At 34.4% G+C, this 23,805-nt stretch overlaps 3 protein-coding genes across 4 annotated transcripts; all 3 read right to left on the reverse strand.

Annotated features, from left to right (window-relative positions):
- Positions 1-9,787: 9,787 nt before the first annotated feature.
- LOC109161628 (cyclin-D3-1-like) lies at positions 9,788-11,487 on the reverse strand. The gene is made up of 4 exons (XM_019310113.1): positions 10,795-11,487; positions 10,515-10,716; positions 10,318-10,448; positions 9,788-10,238 (listed from the first exon to the last, which is right to left on the reverse strand). Exons 1-4 carry the CDS (start codon positions 11,272-11,274, stop codon positions 10,023-10,025), a joined length of 1,029 nt encoding a protein of 342 aa, XP_019165658.1. The 5' UTR covers positions 11,275-11,487; the 3' UTR covers positions 9,788-10,022.
- A 2,134-nt stretch (positions 11,488-13,621) lies between these two features.
- LOC109162125 (phosphatidylinositol 3,4,5-trisphosphate 3-phosphatase and protein-tyrosine-phosphatase PTEN2A-like) lies at positions 13,622-18,566 on the reverse strand. 2 transcript variants are annotated; one of them, XM_019310825.1, is made up of 13 exons: positions 18,354-18,566; positions 17,057-17,459; positions 16,765-16,866; positions 16,621-16,677; positions 16,475-16,540; positions 16,194-16,370; positions 15,951-16,037; positions 15,806-15,870; positions 15,514-15,590; positions 15,297-15,343; positions 14,970-15,100; positions 14,678-14,747; positions 13,622-14,557 (listed from the first exon to the last, which is right to left on the reverse strand). In XM_019310825.1, exons 1-13 carry the CDS (start codon positions 18,548-18,550, stop codon positions 14,024-14,026), a joined length of 2,013 nt encoding a protein of 670 aa, XP_019166370.1. In that variant the 5' UTR covers positions 18,551-18,566; the 3' UTR covers positions 13,622-14,023. The 2 variants fall into 2 exon arrangements, with proteins under 2 accessions (XP_019166370.1, XP_019166371.1); XM_019310826.1 differs by having other exon boundaries at positions 17,057-17,541; positions 18,354-18,450.
- Positions 18,567-20,937: 2,371 nt separating this feature from the next.
- LOC109161760 (cysteine proteinase RD21A-like) lies at positions 20,938-23,730 on the reverse strand. Its single transcript, XM_019310262.1, has 5 exons — positions 23,081-23,730; positions 22,467-22,702; positions 22,230-22,370; positions 21,495-21,962; positions 20,938-21,281 (listed from the first exon to the last, which is right to left on the reverse strand). Exons 1-5 carry the CDS (start codon positions 23,550-23,552, stop codon positions 21,189-21,191), a joined length of 1,410 nt encoding a protein of 469 aa, XP_019165807.1. The 5' UTR covers positions 23,553-23,730; the 3' UTR covers positions 20,938-21,188.
- Positions 23,731-23,805: the final 75 nt, after the last annotated feature.

Raw genomic sequence — 23,805 nt, forward strand, 5'->3', positions numbered from 1 at the left:
ATATCGTGCACCACGGTGCACATAGTAATGTGCGTTCATGCACAAAGTGTGTACGTTTCTTGCTAACGTCACTCCGTCCGTCCGAACAGACCAAACCCCATTATATGTATTCAATTAAAAGTTTATGTGTATTCAGTTAGGAGTTTGTGTATTATGTTAACCAAATCTCATTATGTGTATTCAGTTAAAAGTTTATGTGTATTATGTTATGAGTTTATATGCACATTCGAAACAGATGATTATTTTTTAACAACATAACAAAACGACGCCGTTTTGAGAGGCGCAGAGCGCACAGTGCTATGTGCGCCGTGATGCACGGTATAACGATTGCTCATCAAATGGGTTGGTGGCAGCCTCCCAAATTGGCGAAAATTATTTATTGTGAATCAGCATTCATCATACGCATTGTAAATTCTGGTTTAAATTACACACATTTAGTCATTTATTTAACATATTATGTATCTTCTCTTGACAAATTATATATTTATAAATAAATTAAACGTCCATAATATGTTAACTGTGAGTACATAACACATTAACTACGACAAATACATAATCAGTTAACTAACGGTACATTATATATTAATTGAAGCTAGATACATGATTTGTTTTTTGGTATACCTAGATTTTTACCCTCGGACACAATGACTAATCTCCTCGTCGAATTATAGACACCTCTTTTGAGTGGAACAGCTGGCCTGGAGATTTAAGCTGCTCCATTCCTATAAAGCCAAGAATTGAAGTTTTTCTTTGATTAAAGATGGATGAGTCCTTTCTAATCAACCACACCCTCAAAATTAGCTAGATACATGATTTGAACATGGTTGCGGGGCAATAAGGGGCATTAGCACCCAGCAGGGCCAGGGGGGCTTTGAATACAGGGATCCCACAGATGGAAGACGAAGGGACTGGTCGGTTGGGTCATCAAAGCAGGAGTGTATGTAGTGTGCTCACGGGTGCTAACTGATCTCTCTCTCTCTCTCTCTCTTTGGCTTTTAGAGTGGGCCAATCCACTGTCACTTTCTTCTTTATCTGGCATTCTCCATTTGAAAACTGTGTTTTTTTTTTTTTTTTTTTTTTGAAAAAAAACTGTTTTTCCTATAATGGTGGTGTTGTCGAGTTTTGAGTTAGTTGTATCGCTGTGTAAAAGAGAAGTAAATCTTGAAATATGCCTTAGTGACACTCAAGCTTTCAATCATTGAGCTATTCTTTGGGAGCTTTTCAACAATTATATGATTATATTTTATGTCTAACATATGTTTCATGATAATAGCCACAACCCTTAATATATGTAGGATTTAAAGAAATTCACACTCTTATACATACAACCATTAATCGAGCTAGCATTCTAATTAGTTAGCTAATAACATATGGGAACTCCTATGGTACAACTTAATTTAGGACTAAGCTAGTGACTTTGGTGCATGAAGGTTGGGTGAACTAAATTGCACACATGTATAACAAGGGGAACAAATGCACCAAGTTCTTGTCAAATCTTAGCATTTTGGCTAAGAATGATGTTAGAGCGGTTGAGACTCTTTTAAATTAGAATGTGATGTATTATTTAATTATATACAATTGGGATTAATAAGGTATTTTAACGGTATAGAAAATTAAATTAGGCAGGAAAAGTGATATGGTGTACTTGGTACAACCAGACAAATTACTATTAATACAAGTGCTAACAGTATCCGGTATAATAACCTGTTACAGTTGTTTTTGGTAGAAATAACAAGGTAGGTTTGTATACATATGATGGTAGAAGAGACAAGATCTAATCTTTTGATGCAAAACAATGAAATCAATTGGTGTGATCATGGTTGGCTTATTAGAATCTTATAATGTTGTGTGTTTCCACACCATGTGGTAGCTTTACAGACATGTTATATATTGGGAGTGAGATGGAGATAGGGAGGGTGTGAAAGAGAGATGATGCCCAGATCTGTAACTTGTCTCATTACCAAACATGCTTCCAAGATGCACAGCAGCTCTGCAGCTACCATTGTGGACCCTTCAAAACTAACCCCTATCCCTATTTTCTGCAAAAAGGTAAAATTCCTCGCATACTTTGACCTTACAAGGATCGTAAAAGAGTTAAATCACCATTACATAACAATCCCTATAAGACAATGAAACTCTCACACTACGATTATCAAGATTCAGTCTTTGAGTGTAATTTCAATTCACTCGAGAAACAACTGAGCTACCTCTGAAGACACTTATTCTTTATATTATGAACTAACGAACTATGTTACATATTACAAGGTGAATCACTGACTTAATTATTCAATTTGAGTAAGGACCAAAACCACCCATATATATGATACACACATACATATACCACCCAAGGGCAAGCAAAAGGACCACTTAACCCATGGCCACTGGCCTTGCCAATTCTGGCTGCATTATTTATGATGGTTACAACAACATGTATATATCATTCAATGAAGCAATATATATACTTAGCTTGGGCCTAGTTCTACACATAGTATTTGGGGTTCCAATTGCATATATTGAATAGGGATGAATATGAGCATTAAGTGAGGTGAGTTGCAGAAAGGAATGGAAACAATAGAAGGCTTTGAATCTTCTTCACTGTATATATGCCATGGGGACATTATGTAGCTCACGAGGTGGGTGTGCTCACTGCTATATATGCCATATAGCAACCTAGCTGTAATCGACTCAGATCCTTTCACTAATATTATCTATACTCTGACCTTAAGTCTTTTATTGGCCTCTTTTCAACAATATAATTCCTTAATCAGACGGTGCTAGACTTGATCTTTACTGGCCTCTGCCCAGCGCTCTCACTTTTAATAGAATCCCATTTTTATTCACGATTTACATGATATGTTGTGATTTTATTTTATTTTCTATAATTAAATGATTGATCTGGTGAGTCAAAGGGGGAGTACTGTAACTGTACCTACATTTATGCTTAACAGTAACCAATTTTTTGTCTAGTTGTTAAACGCGATATGGTTTTGGTTGGATTAATTAAAAGTTTTCTGAAAGTCGAGACCCACAAACTGCAAGCATTAAACTCTTCACTGCATTATTGCAGAATGGACACCATATATGATATATGCATCTATCAATTCCGATCCTTGCTAACAGGCCGGCTGGGCGGGCAACCAAACTGTTGGGTATTCCGTGCGAGACAAGGGAGCTGCCCCACCTTAGCTTCTTCATCGAAATGCCAGTAAACCAAACAATTCAGTACTACTCATTTTAAGATAGAAGTTTGTCTAATTCAATAAACACTATAATTATATATACACCATGTTAAGAGCAATGAACTTAATATTGAAATTTTTAGTTGTATTGGAAAAAGAGAAAGTGATATGGTAGAAGACTATTAAAAAATTGCAATTGTGTAGCATGCAAGATGACCGGTAGATGCTTATTTTTCCTGCATCAAAGTTAATACTCACGGGTTCAATCCTGTGACATTCCCTCTAAGAGCCACATAAGTGCCACTTGAGAACAATGCGTGCTTGGTAACAGAACTAAATTTCTCTATAGTCATTACTGACTACCATATGGTCATAGAAAAACAGCCACTTACAGGGCGTTTGGTTGGAGGATTTTAAATTTCCTTCCCACTTAATTCCCACCTAATTCCAAAGGCCATTAAACTCCGTAGTTTGGTTGGAGGGAATTACAATTTCCCCATTTTCATGGAATTAAACTCCCATGTCCCCCATGAGATTTTAATTCCTGAGAAAAAAAGATAGTGATGAGTCAAAATTACCCCTTCCTTTTTAACCTAAAATTAATGCCTAACAACAATAATGGACATTTTTGACTTTATACTACTTATTCCCTTTCAATTCCCATGTATACCAAACATTGGAATTGAAATTCCCAATAATTCTATTACTGTCAACCAAACACTGGAATTTAAATTCCCACTTTATTCCCAGTAATTCAACTCCCATGGAATTACAATTCCTTTCCCACATAATTCCCCTCACCTCCTCCAACCAAACGCCCTGTTAGGTTATGTTTGAAAAGCATGAAAATAACTTTTGAAAAATGACTCGTTTTTCATAAAATATTTTCATTTCCAGTGTTTGATTGCACGTGTTTGGTTTATTTTTTTGAAAGATGAGCAAATTTATTTTTAATTTTAAATATTTAAAATCTACAATGATTTATTATTATTATTATTATTATTATTATTATTATTATTATTATTATTATTATTATTGGTTCTGGAAGACTTGGTTAGGGAGACTTGGTTTGAAAGAAGAAGAAGTTTTCTTCAGAAATGACTTCTCCTAAAAAAAAAAAAAAAAAAAATTATTTTTCAGAAAAACAATTATATTTTTCATTGATTTCTATTTTTCTCCTCTTGCCAAACATTGAGAACTCAGACCGGTTTCCAAACACCCCTTAAATGTGTTCAGTACTCTTGTAATGTTAATGTTGGAAATTTATTAATTAAAAAAGAAAAAAAAAAAAGGAGGGAAGATTGTGGAAGCAAAAGATTTTACATTTACTAGGAAGAAGAGAAGAAGGAGGAGGTTTGTCTGGCAAGATCAAAGGTATGACTTTTCTACATCATCTGCATATGGAAATTCAGCAAAAGCTCAGTTTTGCATGGGTCCCTACCTTTGCATTGCTGTTTTCCTCATCAGCTTTACAGCTGGTATGCAACACCCCCAAAAAATAAGTTTTGAGGAAATTACAGAGAATGTTTTACCTTTTGTTTTTTGTTTTTAGTTAGTGTAGCAAAGATTTGGTATGATCCAATTTGCTTTATTAATGAAATAAAGAATGTAGAATATAATTAAGCAAAAAGAGAAGGACAGTGGAGTCAAAAATAAAGGCCAGGTATTGCTTAAGATCATAAAAAGGCCAGGTATAGTACCGCATAACCCAGAATCTTGGGTTAGAGACTTAGAGCTCGACTAAGAGTGGGTGTTGGTAATAAAAATCATGTGTAATAAATTCAATTAAGAAACTGTTAATTAATTAGCCAATAACTTACATGAAGTCACTCTCCCAAAAGAGAGCTAGGTCATTGGTTTAAGCTCAGTGAAGCTGTATTGACTCTTTATGCTTCAATAGATTGAAAAAATAGTTATAAACAAATATTACATTGTAACAGAGTCAGTGTTACGTTATTAAAACAAAAAGTATTACTTTACTTGAATAAATAATCTTTTAATATAAGAATCGTGATACATTAATTAGTCCACCCATTTTGGGCACACTTCTATAACATTGTATGACGTGATATTATAACTTAGAAATTTTGTTATTATAAATAGTATTATGTATAATTATATATAGAAAAAAAAATTACTTTTGGTTCCTGTATATGTATCAAATTTGGTCATTGACTATTAATATTTTCAAATTAGGTGCATGACTATGTAATTTGAATCATATTTAGTCATGTCGTCTAATTTTCCGGTTAACTATTGCCGAAATTCCAACAAAAAATAATAATATGTTCTAATTGAAAGAGTATTTTTTGGCCAAATTTTACCAGAAAAAAAAAAATTATTTTTCACGTTGAAACTCTGACAATAGTTGGCTGAAAAATTGGTCAAAAAATTGAACGGTATGACCAAATGTGATACAAATTACATAGTCATGCACCTAATTTTAAAAATATTAATAGCCAATGACCAAATGCGATACAAATTATATATTCATGCACCTAATTTGAAAATATTAATAGTTAAGGACCAAATTTGATACATATACAATAGTCAAGAGATCAAAAGTGAAATTTGTTCATATATATTATTCAATTAATTTTACTTTTGGTCCCACGACTTTTGAAGTTCTATCAGTTTTGGTGCACAACTTTAAAATTTTGTAATTTTGATGCCTAACTTCGTTATTCTTATCAGTTTTGGTCATTCTAGCCAAATTGACGACGAAATGTTACCGAATTTTGTATTTTTAGGGGTAAAATAGTCATCCCAATGAAACATCTTCAATATCTAAACAAAATCACTATAAAATCATATTTATGGGTGTTTGATCAATGAGACTAATGGGGAAGACAGACATAAACTAGACACATCTATTAGATTTATAGCGTCAACAATTGGCAAACCCTTCTTTTTCTCTCGCCGTCAATTTGGACGGAATGACCAAAATTGATAAGAATAACAAAGTTAGACACCAAAATTACAAAATTTTAAAGTTGTGCACAAAAGTTGATAGAACTTCAAAAGTCGTGGGACCAAAAGTGAAATTAATTCTATATTATTTGTGTACTACCAATATTGTTATCAATAGTATTTGATATCATTATATAGGTATAACTAGTATTACACTATTACTAGAAAGACCCTATAATTTTTAACAAATTGACATTTTTGACTTTTATGTAAAAAAAAATTATTATTATTATTTAAATTAAACTTTCTTTTCCCTCTTTGGAGAATCATGGGCAATGATTTTTCAATGGTACCATGCATGAACCATAATTTTCTCCTTCAGTTCTTCAACCAAACAAACCAAACAAGGAATAAAATATGGGACCCAACACACACATTTCTTCCATAAAATGATAAAATCTAAGAAATCATCCTACACTTTGCTATAACCACATTATATTATGGATGGTTTTGCCTTATTAAATATGGTACGCACAAATTTATCTTCAAACGGTAAAAGGGTATAGTTTGATAAAATATTTAAAAAGTATTAGTATTTTACACATTTTTAATAAAATTAAATTTGACTTAAACACTAAATAAACTAAATTTGATCAACTTAATAGTTAGTATATAAAAAAAATGAAAATGGCACTATAATTAAAAAAAAAATAGCATTAATTATATTCTTTATTAAATCAAGTAAAATGCTTATTTAAGAACTAGTTTAATTAAATGTTTCAAATGACACCTTTCAAAAAAAAATGTTTCAAATGACACACAAAATGTTATAAATAAACAAATAAAGTTACATGGATCGGACAAAAAAATTTCATTTTTCACCATCTGACATGATAATAAAATTATTTTTTAATTCATTGATTATCATGAATTGGCTGACCTCACCCATTATTATTAATATATATATATATATATATATATATATATATATATATATATATATATATATATACATTTTCACCTTCGATGGTGAAAGATTTTGGTAAATGTTAGACGCACAGAGTTCTTTGACTATCTTGTTGTCATATCTTATTTAAAATCAATTGGTGATAAGTAGGTGGACACTAACCATTTAACCCCATCTTTCATGATAAGTCACAACGTCACGTCTCAAATTGAGTAGTGTTGAGCATATAACCATTAATGTACAATACAACTATCAGCTTAGCCTTTAGTTGAGATGGAGCACATGCTTCAATTTGGTATTAGAGCCATGCGAGGGAGCGTGTTGAGCATAACCATTAATGTGCAATCAAACTATCAGCTTAGACTTTTAATTGAGATAGAACACATGTTTCAATTGGACTGAACTCGACGGATCCGGCCGACACCGAAAAAAAATAATCATGTAATTAAAATTATAGTATAGTATATGTGAAAAGTTAGTAAAAAGAGTTGGGAAGTCAAAGATGGAGAGGTAGCTAGGTGGGCAATGGCATTTGCCATACATACATACATGCGAGTACAATAACAGAGAGAAATGATTTGTGCAATTCAAAGCTGGCACGAACGAACGAACCCAAAGGTCAAAGCTATAGCATTCAGAAAATCTAAACAAAAATATATGTTGTGATGAAATCAAAAAGTCTCCAAAGAACGGACTCGATCACACTCATATCATGTACGTACCAAACCTTATTAGCTAGCTTGTGTTGTGTTGTGTGCATATATATAATATAATATATAAAAATGAACATATACCGACAACCAAACCCCTTCCTTTCACAATTCACATGCAAACAATGCGACTTCACTCTCTCCTTCGCCGCGCCTTCTTTATTTTAACTACGACTACCAGTACTTTTTGTTTCTTTCGTCAACAAATTAAAATATTAAATCCATGGAATTCAAACACAACAGGCCGCTGCTCCTGTTTTAATTAGGAAGACCCAATGTGATGGACTTGCCTTTAGATACGAAAGTCATGCTTTTTTCAATGTGTCACCTTTTTCGGGATAGTTAGAGTTTTTTTTTTTTTTTTTTTTTTTTGGTTATTGTATAAATTAGGTTTCCAAACTTACTTTTAAGCATACTGAAAAATACTCATTAAATATATGTACTCTTTAAGAATATATATTTTTATAATATCATGTAGTTGTATATTATATTTTGGTAAATTGATGAAATTTGAGGTAAAAGAAATGCAGTTAAGCCAAGCTATTGCAGAGAAAATGAGAAGAAAGTAAAGAGGTTCCATTGATGTAGAATGAACTACACAAAAAAAAAAAAAAAAAAAAATCAATTTATCTTTAAAAAGTTGTAAATAATATAATTTAATAAAATTTGTAGATATTATATTGGCTCTGTTTGGCAGAGCTTATTTAGGAGCTTGGAGCTTATTGCTTATTTAGGAGCTTATAGCTTATTTTAAGCTACTAATAAGCTATAAGCTCTGTTTGGTAATGTTCTCAAAATAAACTCGTAGCTTATAATAAGAGTTTATTTTGGAACGCTACTTTAGATAGCGTTTCAAAATAAGTTAGTAATTTCCTAACTTTTTTTTCCTTCTTTGTCCTTATTATTTTAAAGAAATGACATCAATTACTCTTTCTAATCAAAATCCTTTTCTCCTTCTCCCAACTTTCATCGCAATTATTATTATTATTATTATTATTATTATTATTAGATGAAGGAGATTCACAACAATATTGCTACTTCATCATGTGATGCTAGATCATAATTATGCTAATAATTTTATTTTAAAATGTTAATTTTTTTTTTTTGGAGACAATGTTAAATTTTAATATGTAAACAAACTAATTTAAATTTGATGAAGATGTCTTTTTTTTTTTTTTTTTTTTTTTTTGTCTTTTTACAGAAAAGCTAATTTTACCAAACACTTTCAAGAGCTCTTTAGTTTTCAACTCAAGCTTATAGTTTTTCAGCTTTTAACTCTTTTTAAGTTTCAGTTACCTTTTCAGCTAGGTTTGCCAAACATAGCCATTGTAAATCAATAAAATCTATAGATATTTATATTTTTAATCTTTAAATAAATCAATAGGTAATAGTACTTTTAAGGAGTATAATTCCCAGGTCACCACATGTTCAAATTTTATTGTGCAAAGATATAAGAAAGAACAAAAATTGAGGTCCCTAAATTTGTCTGGATCAACCAAAACATGTTATGTTAGCTAGAGTAAAAAATGAGACTTAATGTAGTATTTTTCATGTATTATCACTATATATCATTTACTCTCAAATTTCTTCCTCACATTTATTCCATGACATGACAAACAAGGATATGATATTTTCATTATATAGGTCTCATAAAAAGTGTCTACATCAAAGATTTGTGAGAAAGAGTAAAAGTTGAGAGTAAGAAGCAAGAATCATATGTAGTATTTTTCATGTGTTATTATTGTAACCTATAAAATTTAGGTGTCTATTTTACTCATGGTATATAAGCATATTATTACATCCCTTTATTTCCTCCTTAATTTTCATTCATTGGTTAATATTTCAATAAATAATATAAAAAAAAAGTGATAAGTTATGACGGTATTCAACTAAGAACAAAAAATACCAATCAAAATACATAATTTGATATGATATCTCAATAGTAGAAAATAGAGAGAAGGAAAAAGAAAAAATATATATAAAGAAGATTGGAAGAAAAAAAAAAAAATATGCCAGAAAAATTGTGCATGAAAGGGACTTGAGATTGATAAGGATCACTGATGAGTAGATCAGAGAGAGAAACAGAGAGGAGATGGAGTGCACATATATTCATATTCTTGGTTGCTATTTTTGTCTTTTCTCCATTTTTATGTCTGTAGAAGACGAGACGAGACGAGACGAACTTGAACGTTTAAGCACGCATACAATTTGTTGCTCAGATCAACCAATAATTTGTAAAAGAAATGGATCTTAATTTCATATAACTAGCTCTTGGATTCTGCTTTTCTTCATGAGAGGCTGTATGCCCCCCCATGATTCATCTGATGATGATGATGAGCTTTCTTCGCAGCTCAAATTTGGATCAATCACACAACCGCCCGGAACATCTTCATTAACGTTGTTACTATTGTGTTTGCGCTTCTTGTTTGACAAATCTTGGAGGATGACTTGGTAGCAATCCTCCACTTTCTCCTGCAAACATCATAAGATTGAGCTTTTTTAAAAAAAAAAAAAAATTCTGGGACGATTCAAGATTGTGAAGAAGAGAAACCTGGTTGATTTTGAGGACACCCAGAAGTTGGTTTTGGTAGTGGTCGGCATTGCAAGGCGCAACTTGACGAATGACGTGAAGCATGGTTGAAGCCGCCAATACAGACGGCAAATAGCGTACCAATCTTGAATCTACAAACCCAAAATTAATACTTGCATTTGCAATGAAAATGAAGAGCAAATTTAAAGATTACGTACCAGGAATGAGAGAGAGAAGGAGACACTCGCATCTTCTGAAGAACTCCCAGTGAAGATGGTTCTTCAATCCAAGTCTCCTTATAATGTGATCAAGAAATGAGAGTGGGGTAACTGGGTTCATCCTCCATTTCAGCGTGGACAGCACCAAAAGCTCCATTCTCTGTATGGTCTTCGCTTCAAACACATATTTTGCATCCTCCACCTTATATATATATAACAAGTCAAGATTTTGTAAACTCATAATCCATCAATATCTAAGAAACAAGAATCATATATGGACCTGGAAATCTAGAAGAAGGGGGACATGGATTTCTTCAACTTTTGCTGCCAAGGAAAGGCAAGTGACGGCGGCGAGTTGAACCATCCAGGGCTGGTCTTTCTTGTAGTGAAGGGTGGAGAGGAATCTGTCGAGATAATTGACGGCTAAGATTGGAGTCAAGGCGGAGAATCCGTAGTGGGAAGTGACTTTGAGGATCCAGTGGACGGCTTCTGTTCTGGGGAGAGAGAGAGAAGGGTCGGAGATGAAGTGGGTGAGTTTTTCTTTGGAGAAGAGAGAGAGAAGCTCCTCGTCTTCCCAGAACATGTCTTGCTCCACCAACACCAGAGGAAGAACAACAACAGGAGGATGAGTGTCTTCTGTTCTTGTTGTTGTTGTTAAGGTGGTTGTTTCAGAATCCTCAGTTTCATCTTCCATCTCTTCTCCCCACTTTTCTTCTTCACAGTAGAGAGCATCCACCAAGAATGAAGATTGGGTACCCATATTCTTCTTCTTCTTCTTCAAACAATACTTAAATTACGCTCTGCTCAGACTGACAGTCTTCTGTCCCATTTGTTTCCAGTTTGTGAGGAAGAGAGAGAGAGAGATTTGATGCACTTTGTTCTTAAAAACAGAGGAGAGAAAGGTAAAAGCCAGAGGAGAGGAAGTAAAAGGAGGGGGAAGAGATTTTATAAGGACTAAGGAGTGGTCTATCATGCTTGTGCTTTCTTCTTATCATTAATACTATTTATTTTTAAATAAGTATTATAAAGTATATTAATGTAAAATTATATTGGAGATGTTCATGTATAGATAATTGAATGTTGAATTTGTTTATTTAAATCAATAGTTCAAAGTATATGAATGTAAGATAATATATTAAAAATTAATTATAATTGTCATTAAAATAAATATTTACAATTTTGTAAAAATGTTAGTCTAAATAAATATTACTTTATTTGAATTTCTCTCAGTCTTTGTACTTCTCTTTTAGGTAGTATTATCATTGTTTTTATCTTCAGTATTTGTTCTCTTCTTTTTTATTGGTAATATGTCATGAGCAATTGGGTTACTGGTGATAGCATAGAGGGTAGCCTCATGCAATGGGATCATGGTGTGGGAAGCTGTGGATTTATCTTGATGTTTATATCTTACAAACACAAGTTGATATTTGACAGTGGTAATCTTTTTCCCTACGTGTTTCATGTGTTATAAGATGTCTTAGATTTTCATGTGAAAGTATTGAACATATGGTGTTAATATACTTTTATGGGAGCTCCTGGTAAGGCATTTTCTTTTCAAAAGACTCTAATATCCATCTACAAGTCTTCACTGATTCAGATTGGGCAATGTGTCCAGTAACTGGTTATTGTATACTCTTCTTCCTCTTTTCTTCCACCAAGAATGCTTCAACGACTCATTAGCTCACCTACTGCTATCATTCCAAAATTTACCAGAAAGCAAGCAAGTAAAGAAGACATCTGATCGAGCTGGCCTGGTGGAATGATTGATAGTGAAAGTCAAAACAGGCCCACCCGGCGCACCAAATTTTGGTGTTGAGATTCAGTACGTTCAAAAGCAAAATATGTAGCAGACCGGATCGGATCGCCTTTTTCAAATCATTTCATCATTTGCCCTCCCACTCCCATGCTGTTTTAGCAGATACGTAGGACCCTAGCTATTTAACCTTAAATAAATTAGCGTAGCTGCTCCCCCGTTACTTGTTCATGTAACATTCCTTGCCTCTTCATCTGCTTTATTATTTGATTACCAAACTTTATGATCATAAATTATTATAGTATTATCTCAGAGTGGTGAAGAATGAATTCATTTAAACAAATGGTATATGCTAATTGCTATAGAATGTGCTCCAAATCCAATTACAATATACCCGTTGATGAATAATATTTAAATAACAAATATTTGATTCCAATTTTACTAATTTTCAAGTGATGAACATTCACTATTGTTACTAGGTTACAAAGTTTTTTAGCATCAATTGAATTTTGTGATATAACTTTGCTTTACGAGAAAGCTCATAACCGCTACATGAAAGTGCACTCTAGTGAAGCCACCCTAACCAATAAAAAGTTCATAACGAGGTAAACCAACTTAGAATAAACAAAAAGGATGGATCATTTTGGTAATGATTCAAACGCAAATGCATTAAATTTGACCATAGTAATTGGTTGCCTTGTTTTTATTTTTTTCCTCAATATGATGAGTATATGATGTTTTAATTTACAATAATATATTAGAATACCTTTAAATCAATAGAGCATAAATAGATTCGCTAATCGAATAATAAACATATAAATACACAATAATATATAACAATATCCTTAAATCAATAGAGACTAAATATTTCTTAGAATAAAATACTTTATCAAAGATTACTCTTAAACTCAAATAGGATTAATCTCTGTGATTAACCAAAATAATACTCTGTACTTTATCCAAGATAAATCTTAGCTGGAATTAATCTCATTATCACATTAGGAGAACAACCTACCAACTCAATAAACCCATCATGAACTTTGGGTAGTTATATATTAACAAAAACAATGAAGGTGGGATGTTCAAAGGAGACAATTCATCAAGAAAAACAAAAGGGGTTTTCCTTTTCCCAAGCACACAATATAATAAGCAATACCCAAATTGCACAGCAGCAGAGGTTGACCAGACAACATGCCACAATCATCAACCACTAACTACTATACGTGGGCAAAAGTTAAAGAAGCAATGGAAGTGGAACACCGAAAGCACTCCCAATGCCTACTACTACTACTACACTCATTATCTCGTATTACCATGATTAAAGTACTAAGAATTTTCCACGGAGGTCAAAAATAAAAAACATGACTGTACTATAGTTGAAATGTCCCTTCATTGGATGATTGCAATTATTCAACATCATGCAATGCCACCACCACTGCTGCAACAACATAATTTCATAATTCCTTCACACTGAAATGACTCTACTAAACATGAATCACCAAATTTTGCTAGTGAAAAGTGAAAACAATCATAAAATTACAGTGTTATATATGCTTTTCAACTGAAGATGGATTTGACAGAGATGAATCAAACTGCAACTCCTTAACAATCCCAAGGACCAGCTGAAGATTGATAAGAATGAATACTTGGCCATGAACACATTTGAAATGCTGAATGAAAGCGGGGCATGAACCCTAAACAGCCGCTCACAAGCTATTTATGTACACATTTTACAAAGTGGCATTTCCAAGCCCTTTTATTCACTTTCGTAATCTTCTTCGTCTCCAAATGTAAACACGGATGCATCAGCAGCCATGATCTTGAAATCACTTACTTCTGTGTTAGAGACTTCTGGGACTGATGCTGCTCCTACCGTGGTATCCCTCTTCTGCTCATTATGTTTAAGCCCTGAATCTCCAAGTGATACTTGTTCTATCTTCTGTGTTAAACTTGAGATTTGAGGTGAACCAGTATTATTCCCGGAAGTAGAGACTTTGGCTTGTACACCGTCAGTTGCAACCGTAACTTTCCCAACTTTTGGCTTTCCAGTTTCCTCGGCCTCATTATCCGAAAATACATCATCCTTCTCACTGCTCCCTGATTTTTGGTTTGAGTTCGCATCTGCAGCCTCATCAGCTGAATGAGGACTGGACCCAGAGGCAGGGTTGGCACTTGAATTATCAGATGATTTACTACTAACAGCCGCTTCTGGTTGAGGTCTTGTTGGAAAAGCAGTGTCATAGTCGACAAGCACAATTTCCACTTGGAAACCAGGTGATGGCAGTTTTCTCTGAATAAAATGGTCCATTAAAAAATAAAAGCATATAGTGAATAAAATTTAGAACTTAGAGAAGATACCAAGATAAGGATATAAATCTCTAATTTGCCTGCTATTAGTGATCGAAGTTACCTTGTCAAAACCATCAAGATCACTCGTGTTCAGGATTTTCCTGTTCTCAATCATTGTTGTGTTTAACCAGCTGAAAATGAAGAGAACAAAACAAGAGCCAATGGCAAAAGAAGTTATGGATCAGCTCTGGCAAAGAGAGGATGTTACTTACTACATCTAAATCTATAATATAAAATTCAAATGATTTACACATAAATCCAACATTCTATCTTCCCTCTGAACCATGACCTATCAAGACTTTCTACTGGAAACTGCTGAGAGATTTTCCTAAACTACAACATAAGTAGTATACCAGTAAAAGTCTCCCTGCCGGTCGTTAAAATGGACTTTGAAATCCCCAGCTAACTCTGCAACACCTGGCTCCCCAGGAAGAGCAAAAACCACTACCCCTTTCTTTGGTGCACTAAACCAATAGTCTTCAGGCTGCAAAGAGTGAACATGGAAGGTACAATTTCAAATTAATAGACAAATCCAATATAAGAATCATAAATTTAATCTTGTCAGTTTTTATGACCCCAGTATTTCACTGCCATAGAATTTTCAGGTACCACATATCACAGTGCCTCATGATGGTTAATGAATTTATTTTTCAGAAAATGATCAAAATTACATGACCCACCAGCAGATCCTTAGTTCTAGGATGTTTCTTTGTTGAAAAAAGCACACCTGCAAAGAAATAAAACATTAGACAGAAAAGAAAGCACTAGCCTTAAAATCATACAATAACAAGATAAATGATCTCAAAGGACACAACTGAATGATATGGAATTTAGCCATAAGATGCAATAGAACAGGTATATGTATATGATATCCATCAAATATATGATCTAACTCACCATTATGATCAGAGATTGTGATCGAGGGTCTTATCCAATAAGGGCATTTATGGAGTCGGAATCCCCGAAGCATGCACCTGCAATAATGTCATCAAGCAAAGATAAACAAATATTAGGTGCAAATGGAGGCTTGCAGCAGATATAATTTCCCAATTACCACCTTCAAAGGGTTAGTTTTCCTGATTACAGGGAATTACTAATATTACAGAACAGAGGATCATTTTGATAATAAACCTGTCACCTGAAAAAGAATCTAACAACAAACTTGACCATGGATCAGAGATGGATTTACCTACGTGCAGGCTGGTTCTCTCCATTGAAGTACATTAAGATACGTTCAAAATACTTGACATACCTCTACCACAAAAAGAATTCATCAATGAGAAATCTTTAATAAATAAATGAGGAAAGAAGTTCAAATTTTCTATTTCACATACAATCTGACTTGGCAGAACAAGGCCTTTTGCATCCATACACCTTTTCTGGTTGTAATAGTTAATAGATTCCTCAGCTGTTGGAAAGAACTGCATGAAGAAATAGCAAAGTTGACTCTCACAGACATCACCAGCACAAGCAAAGAAGAAATGGAAACTCCATCAAGGAAATGCCCTTATTTGTGACTATCACTTTGCCATTAAATTTTATACATCATAACAATAGAACAAATATAAATGATGTACCTTTAAGTACAGAAGAAGACTTGAGATCATCAAGCCAGTCCTTGCCATTCCTGCCTTGCAGTGCACAACCACAACATTTTCAATGTCCTCTTTCAACCATGAATATGCACTTTGACAAAACGACATTATGAGTTGAATTGGTGGACAATTGTGATCATCAAATGGGAAACTAGCTACCTGGCAAAGGATCATAAGACTTCAATTAAGATACTGCAGAAACATACATTTCCTTTCAATAAGAAACTACAGTAAAGTTTTCTGAAAAGAAAATGGCAACACACCTTTCCCTCAAATAATGATACATCATACAATCTCTCAGAACAAAGATTGTATACTTTGTATTTGTCCTGCAACAAGAAGAAGAAGAAGAACCATATGAAATTTCTATCCACAAAGTAGATTCAAGCACAAACCAGAGAATCTTTACCTTGTGATGGGTCTCAAAGAACTTAATCACTTCTTCCATATGGTTTCGATAGAATCCCTAAATCCCAAAGTATTTCAATTTAGTATAATTACACAATGCAAAAATGATTGATGATTCCATGGTTGAGAAAGATAGTTTGCTGACCTCAACATAACCAAAAAATCCAGAGCTCATATCACCAGCGGGGAAGCCCATAGCAATTACATTCTCAGTAATGTATGTCAAATCTAAATCAAACCCTCCTTCCTGTGAAAGGGAACTGTATTGTTAACATATGACCAGACATCTATTTTCCAGACAAATAACATATGAATATGCAAATATCAGATAAGGAAAGTGCAAGATGCTCATAGATTTTCCAGTTTACAACATCTGTTTCGTGTCTAAGTCAAAGAAAGAATGATATTTATGATGGGTAGAGACAATAGCTAGTTACCTGGTATCTTCGTTTGTTCTGAGAAACAACATGTCTAGCCTTGACAGATACAGCTTTCACTGCATTCTTGGAAGAGTCAACTAATCCTTTTGTAAATGTTCCAATAAAGCTGGATTGTGGAGTGGTTGAAGTTCCTTCAGAATTATCATCTGTTGGTGACTTTGGAGATGAAAGCATTCCAAACCCACTAGTAAAACGAGCAAAGGGTGATTTTGCGGCATTTCCTGAATTCTCTTCCTCTTGAGATCCCGTGAATGGTTGAGGAATTTTCAAACTTTTAGCCCACGTGGATAGCTTAGAAGGCCCATCCTGTGCTGGCACAGAGTTTACATTGGAAGTTTCCATATTGGCAGTCACGGAAGGTTGTGGATTTGATGCATTAGACAATTGTGTATCCATTGTGCTGGCCCAAAGTGCTCAAAAATGTCAAATAACATTACTCAAAGAAGTTCATCAATCTTAACTTTCCAATGAATAACTTGAAGCTACATTACGCGTAACAAATACAAAATAAGAGAGTCAGGAAGAGATATTAAATACATAACCATATACAAAATAAGAGAGTCAGGAAGAGATATTAAATACATAACCATATACAAAATAAGAGAGTCAGGAAGAGATATTAAATACAAAACCATAAGTGACGATTCTATTTTACCAAAATAAAGTAGACAAAAAGAGACTCAATCCCTCCTTCCATTCCCAATATGACAAGTTAATATAAGTGATAAGTCAGCTTTATCCCTTTGGAAATCGTTTAGCAGACTAAGGAAAATGCCTTTTCGTGGAAGCCCAACCATCATTCCACTCACAATAGCATATTAGTAAAGAACTAAAGACTCACTGCAGAGTACACTGCATTAAGCTTCTTATTCCTCAGCCTGAATTTACTGAAAATATTATATTTCTCTCTGTTTCTGAACATTATCAGCTCCTAATTCCAAATCATGTTGCACAAAAGGACACTAAAAACTCCAATGAATTGATTTTCATCTTGGCTTGGAGCATGGAAAGAGGAAGGATGACGATTTCGGGATTAATCCTAGCAGCAAAATCAAATCCCTAATTGGTGAACCTTAAGCCTGTCAGAAAAATCCCTATTTGGTGAGCCCAATCATACTGACAAATATATAAATCTATTCACCCGATCCGAAAAATTCATTCATTCCGGAAGAAGCAACTCATAAAATCGACAGACCTCCATCATACAACAAGAAGATTAAACACAAACAATGACGCACAGGCGAAGAAAAACAATTTTAGGATTTCGCAACTGAATGCTTTAAGAGCGAGCTACCTCAATGACGGAACTAACGTTCGGAAAGTTGCCGGCGGCGAGAGGGCTTTGACGCACGACGTCGTACTGTCTCCCCTTCCCTTACTTCTACTTCTGCTGCTGCTTCGTGTTGAGCCGTCTTTGCTGTTTGTGTCGCGTGAAAGTGAAAATGAAGTGCCGGAGCGGATAATCTTGGGCAAAATTGTAATACGGATCATCTATTTGGATAAAACAGTAATTACATCTTTTTCTTGCTCGTGATATAATAATAATAAGAGTAATAAATAATTAATAAATGACTCCGTATTTTGAAACGTCCTTGGAAGAAGCGGAAATTTTACTTGGGCCTCAAACGTTTCGAATAATAACAGTTTGCCCCAACTTTTTCTAAAATTCCACAAAACCCCCCTGAATTTCCCTTTTATTAACCTTATAATTCCACAATATCTATATATCTATATATCTATATCTATATATATACAATATATCTATCTATCTATCTATATATCTATATATATAATACTCCATCTGTCTCATTTTATGTGTCTGGTTCGGTTAAAGAGGCTTGACTGAAATTACTTTTAATTAAATTTTTTTAATATTAAATTTAGTGTTAGTATACAAAATTTATATATTTAGAAACTACACTAAAAGTACTATTAAACACAAAAAATTAAATTTAAAAATAAGTAAAAAAATACTAAAAAAAATAAACAAAGAAAAAAGAGTTGGTTTGACCAATGAATAGTAAGTAGGACAGATAAAATAGGACAGTAATAGAAGTGCCTGGAGTTTTCCCCCCTAAAACTTAGTGGCATTTTGGTAATATCAATTATTTGGATAAAATGTCATTTAAAATTAAAATTAATTACACTTTCTTATCATATGGTAATTTTATGTTAATCTCAATTTGAGTTTATTTTTCTCTTCTTTTTTTTTGGAAAAATAAAAGTAATGTATAAAAAAATATATCATTAAAAAGCTCTAATTAAGATCTTTTGAGTGACATCCATATTGATATATTTTTATTTTTTATTTTTAAATAAATCTATAGGTAGATAAAGTCATTACTTTAGTGTAATATTTATATACATTAAGCTTTGTTTTTATTAACATATAGAAATAACATTATGAACCTACTATAAAATGAATGAAAATACATATAATATTATAATGTACATTAGTTTATAATTTTTGGACATTACAATTTTTTGTTTATAGACATATAGAATAAATATTAGAATAAATTTTACTTTTAGTCCGATCCACTGACTATATATTATACATGAATCAAATTTGGTCGTTGACTATTCACATTTTATAATTAGGTGCATGACTATTAATTTATATCACATTCACATTTGTTCATGCATGTTATCTAATTTTTTGGCCAACTATTATCCATCTAGCTTTTAGATGTCCCTTAACTTGCTTATAAATACCCACAAATTAGGTTCAGTCTTTGTGATTTTTTTTGGTATAGTAGCTCTCTATGTATGCCCATGGTATTTTTGTAGTTTGACAAGTGTTGAGTATATGGTCCTTATTTATTTATTTATTTATTTAATCCCGACACTAAGTCATTATAAAGCAAAATTTGATATTAAGTACTATGCATACTTTATTATAATAAGATATTGTTAGAATATTATATATTATTATCCATGCATCGCACGGGTACTATACTAGTCTTGTAAACATGTCAAGATCTAGCTAATGGAGTACGCTACTAAGAGCAAGCTCACTAGTAGATTTTTAGGATAAATAGATTTTTAGGATAAATTTTTCTAGAGCAAATAATGAAAGAGAAGAGGGGAGAGAAGGGAACAAAGGAGAAAAAAACAACAAAAAATAAAAAACGAAATCATAATTTTTACGCGTCCAACTGTTGCATGCAATGTACTTGGGCGAAACTAATGCACATAATGCATGCCAAAAATGAATATCTTTAATTTTTTTTTAGTGGATCTCACAAAAAACTAGTTGTTGCGAGAGCAACTCTTTTTTTTGAGCCAAACCCTATATAGCATAAGTTCACTCCACACACTGAGCTAGTCTCACGGAGGCATCTACTACCGGAGTTGTGTAGATTTTACAATTTATAGAAATTTTAATAATGTTTGAATTTTGACAGGGTTTTTGGGTGGAAAGAGGGAATTAGGAGGGAGGAATGAAATTGTAATTACGTGATATAAGAATAAAGTGAAATTTAAATTACATTGTTTAATAAGAATGAATAGAATGATTGGGCATTAAAAGGAAAAAAGTGAATAAAGATTAAAATATCATTGTCATTGTATAATAATAATAATAAGAGGGACAAAATGATAATTCAACATGAAATTACAATTCCACAAATTAAAGTGTGAAATTGCAATTCCTAGGGGGACCCTAGGAATTGCACTTTCATGATGGAAAGGAATTGTAATTCCGTGGAATTGCAATTCCCTCTAACCAAACTATGGAATTACAATTTCATGGAGTTTGCCAGTTTGGTAGGAATGAAATTGCAATTCCATCATACCAAACACAATTGAACCGAATAAATTACAAAAATTCAAATGAAACACAAGCTTAATTTTGTGAATAATGTGATCATATAAAGTGGAAACTAAATCATAGTACACATTGATATATTAGTAGTCATGGACGATTTCATATACTTCCCTCCATCTTCCACATACTATATACCATGCACCACGAATGAAATATAATCGCTAGAAGAACATAACAATGATGTCAGAAATTCGAATGGAAAATGCGAAGCTATATTATATGTATGTACAACTAACGGTGGGAGTTGTCCATTATCTTGTAACCTAACCACACCACCAACATGCATCATCGATCCCCATCTCAGTGAAACTTGAGCATTTGATTCCAGTTTAGTCCTTTCGATATCGCAGGTCCTCTCCTAAATGCTTTTATTTTCATCGGGCTCCCCTCGCTCTGTCACAAACATACATAGATTTTCAATTAGAGATAACCCCAGCCAAAAATATATACAATCTTGTAATCACAAGGTTACGAGTTTGAATCCCTCCAACCTGCAGCCTAGGCTATCTAGACTGGTTATCTCAGTCAGCCTAGCCTAGGCTGACCATTGCAGGTTTTCTCGGGATCCGGAAAAATAAAAGATTGGATTAGAATGATGTTACGTACCATTCGGCAAGTGCCCTGGGTGGTATCACAGACGGGGTAGTCTGGAGGGCAGCAGGTGGAGTGGTCATCACAGCAGGTGGCGGAGTCAAGAGGGCAGCATCCCCAGCCGAAGCAGATGTTGGAGTACTGGTAAATACAGCAGCATGTGCTGCCGATGGGGCAGCTGTTATAGTCGTCGCATTCGGTGGGGGGCTTTTCCGGTGGAGGTGGAGACGGCGGGGATGGGCCGGGATTGGGAGGGTTGGGACCGTCCTTGATGGGGTACGAAGCCTCCATTGCAATACCGCATTTGCCTGTTGTTGTATTGCCCAAGTGGAAGTTGCGCTCAAGCTTAATGTATCCATTGTCACCCCACTTTGGCCCCCATGAATTCTTCACCACCCAGTAATCCCTTCCGTTTTCATTCCCATATCCAACGGCCAGAACGCCATGATCTAGTTGTGTCCCACACAACCCGGTAAACACACCCTACATACACACACACAACAACACAAATGCTGGTATTAATTCAGTATGCAGTATTTGCAAATAGATCAGATACATTCGGAATTGTCACTTCGGAATTGTCACTGAGTTACAGTGATTTACATCTTTTCATCTTTTCAAATGTTTTGTCATGCAAACGTAAAGGTCTCAATCTTGCAGGTAAGAATTTAACCTTAACTTGTGGGGCCGGGAAGAAATGCAATTATGTTAAAATATTAATGAAAATGACCAAAACCTAGTAAGACGTACCGATTGATAGAGTTGGAATGCCCTACCACCTGCTTCAATGGCAACACTAACAGGCTGATGTGCAACAGCCTTCATCAATGACTTCTCATCGTTTTCGGGAACATCCTCATACCCATCAATGGAAACCACGCGTGTATTTCTCTAAAAGAAAATTTCAATAATGAGAAACAATCAAAGTTAAGAAAGCTAACTAGGTCTAATTTATGTATGTCGTTATAAATTAAACAAGCGTAGTACCTTAGAAATATCACAGGAAGTATCACGCTCTTCGTAAGGGTAGTCTTCCTCGGTGTCAAGCCCTCCATTTTTGACAATGAAATCGTAGGCATAATCCATAAGACCACCATTGCATCCCATGTTGTAAATCTTGTCACAAGACACCAGTTCTTGCTCTGACAGGGAGATCAGATCACCGGTAACAATCTGATTTATTCCCTCCACAGCGCCAATAGTTGAGAATGCCCAGCAACTCCCTTATTTCAATCAAACAAATTAAAGGGCATTAAATTAAACCAATTCATCATCATATATAGATCCACTAATGAATTGAATTGTACAAGAAAACAAAAAGAAGTCCACATGGACTTAGTTCAATGATTTTTAGTATGCAGTAACATCAGTGTGGGATTATATCTAAAAATGAACAAAATTAAAAACTCGACAGCATTAATGTGAAATTATGTCCAAAGTGGGAACAGCATCTACTAAGCCATGTTATAATGATTTACCTCTTTCCAAATAATCTATGGGGTCCGACGTCGAGTCTTAGGGTTAGGGATTTAACCTTTTTGAGAAGAGAAAACAAAAACAAATAGAGTAAAAAACCAGAGGGGAAAGAAGCTAAGGCTCACCGCACTGGCCTTGATCTTTGACCGGAGTAACGGCACCTTTCTCTCTCCAGTCAACGGATTCCGGGAGATCGTCGCCGTCGCGGAAAGCGTGCCTTTTGTTGGTACTCTTGATCAGCCGGCCCTTCCGGTCGATCCTTCCCCCAACGTACAAGGACCGGAACTCGTCATTGGTGAGATCGGCGAAACGGTTCAACCCAACCTTGAAACTCCGTCCCTCGACGGAGTTATGCTCGTCGATGAACTGCAGATTATCCTTAAAAGCCTCGAAGCGCCTCTCCTTCTCCCCGAGGGCATTATAGTTCTTGCCGTGTTTCACAAGCCACGACTCGTAGATCCTCATCACCTCTTCATTGGAGCGGCCCGTTCCCTTCACGCCGTGCTGCTCATCGTACTCGATGATGGACATGTCGAGGGCCGACGAAAGAACAAAAAACACGCAGAGAACGCAAAGAGAAATCTTGAAAGAAGCCATCGTTAGGGTTTTGGCTTTCGGGTGAAAGAGGAAGAAAGAAGATATATAGAGGGTTGTGGAGAAGACGACTCCGAGAATGAATGAAGAAAGACGCGGCGGGCGGCTTTTATAGAGAAAGAAGCTAAAATTTGATTGTGAGAAGGAAGGAGAAGTCCGATGGAAATAGGAATGTTCAAACGCTACGTAAAATCTCTGCAACCGTAAGGTCCGATGTTGTCCATCCAATGAGAAATCAAATCTGGGCGTGAGAAAT

This window comes from Ipomoea nil, unplaced genomic scaffold, assembly GCF_001879475.1.
Source record: "Ipomoea nil cultivar Tokyo-kokei standard unplaced genomic scaffold, Asagao_1.1 scaffold2926, whole genome shotgun sequence".
NCBI classification, from domain to species: Eukaryota; Viridiplantae; Streptophyta; class Magnoliopsida; order Solanales; family Convolvulaceae; genus Ipomoea; species Ipomoea nil.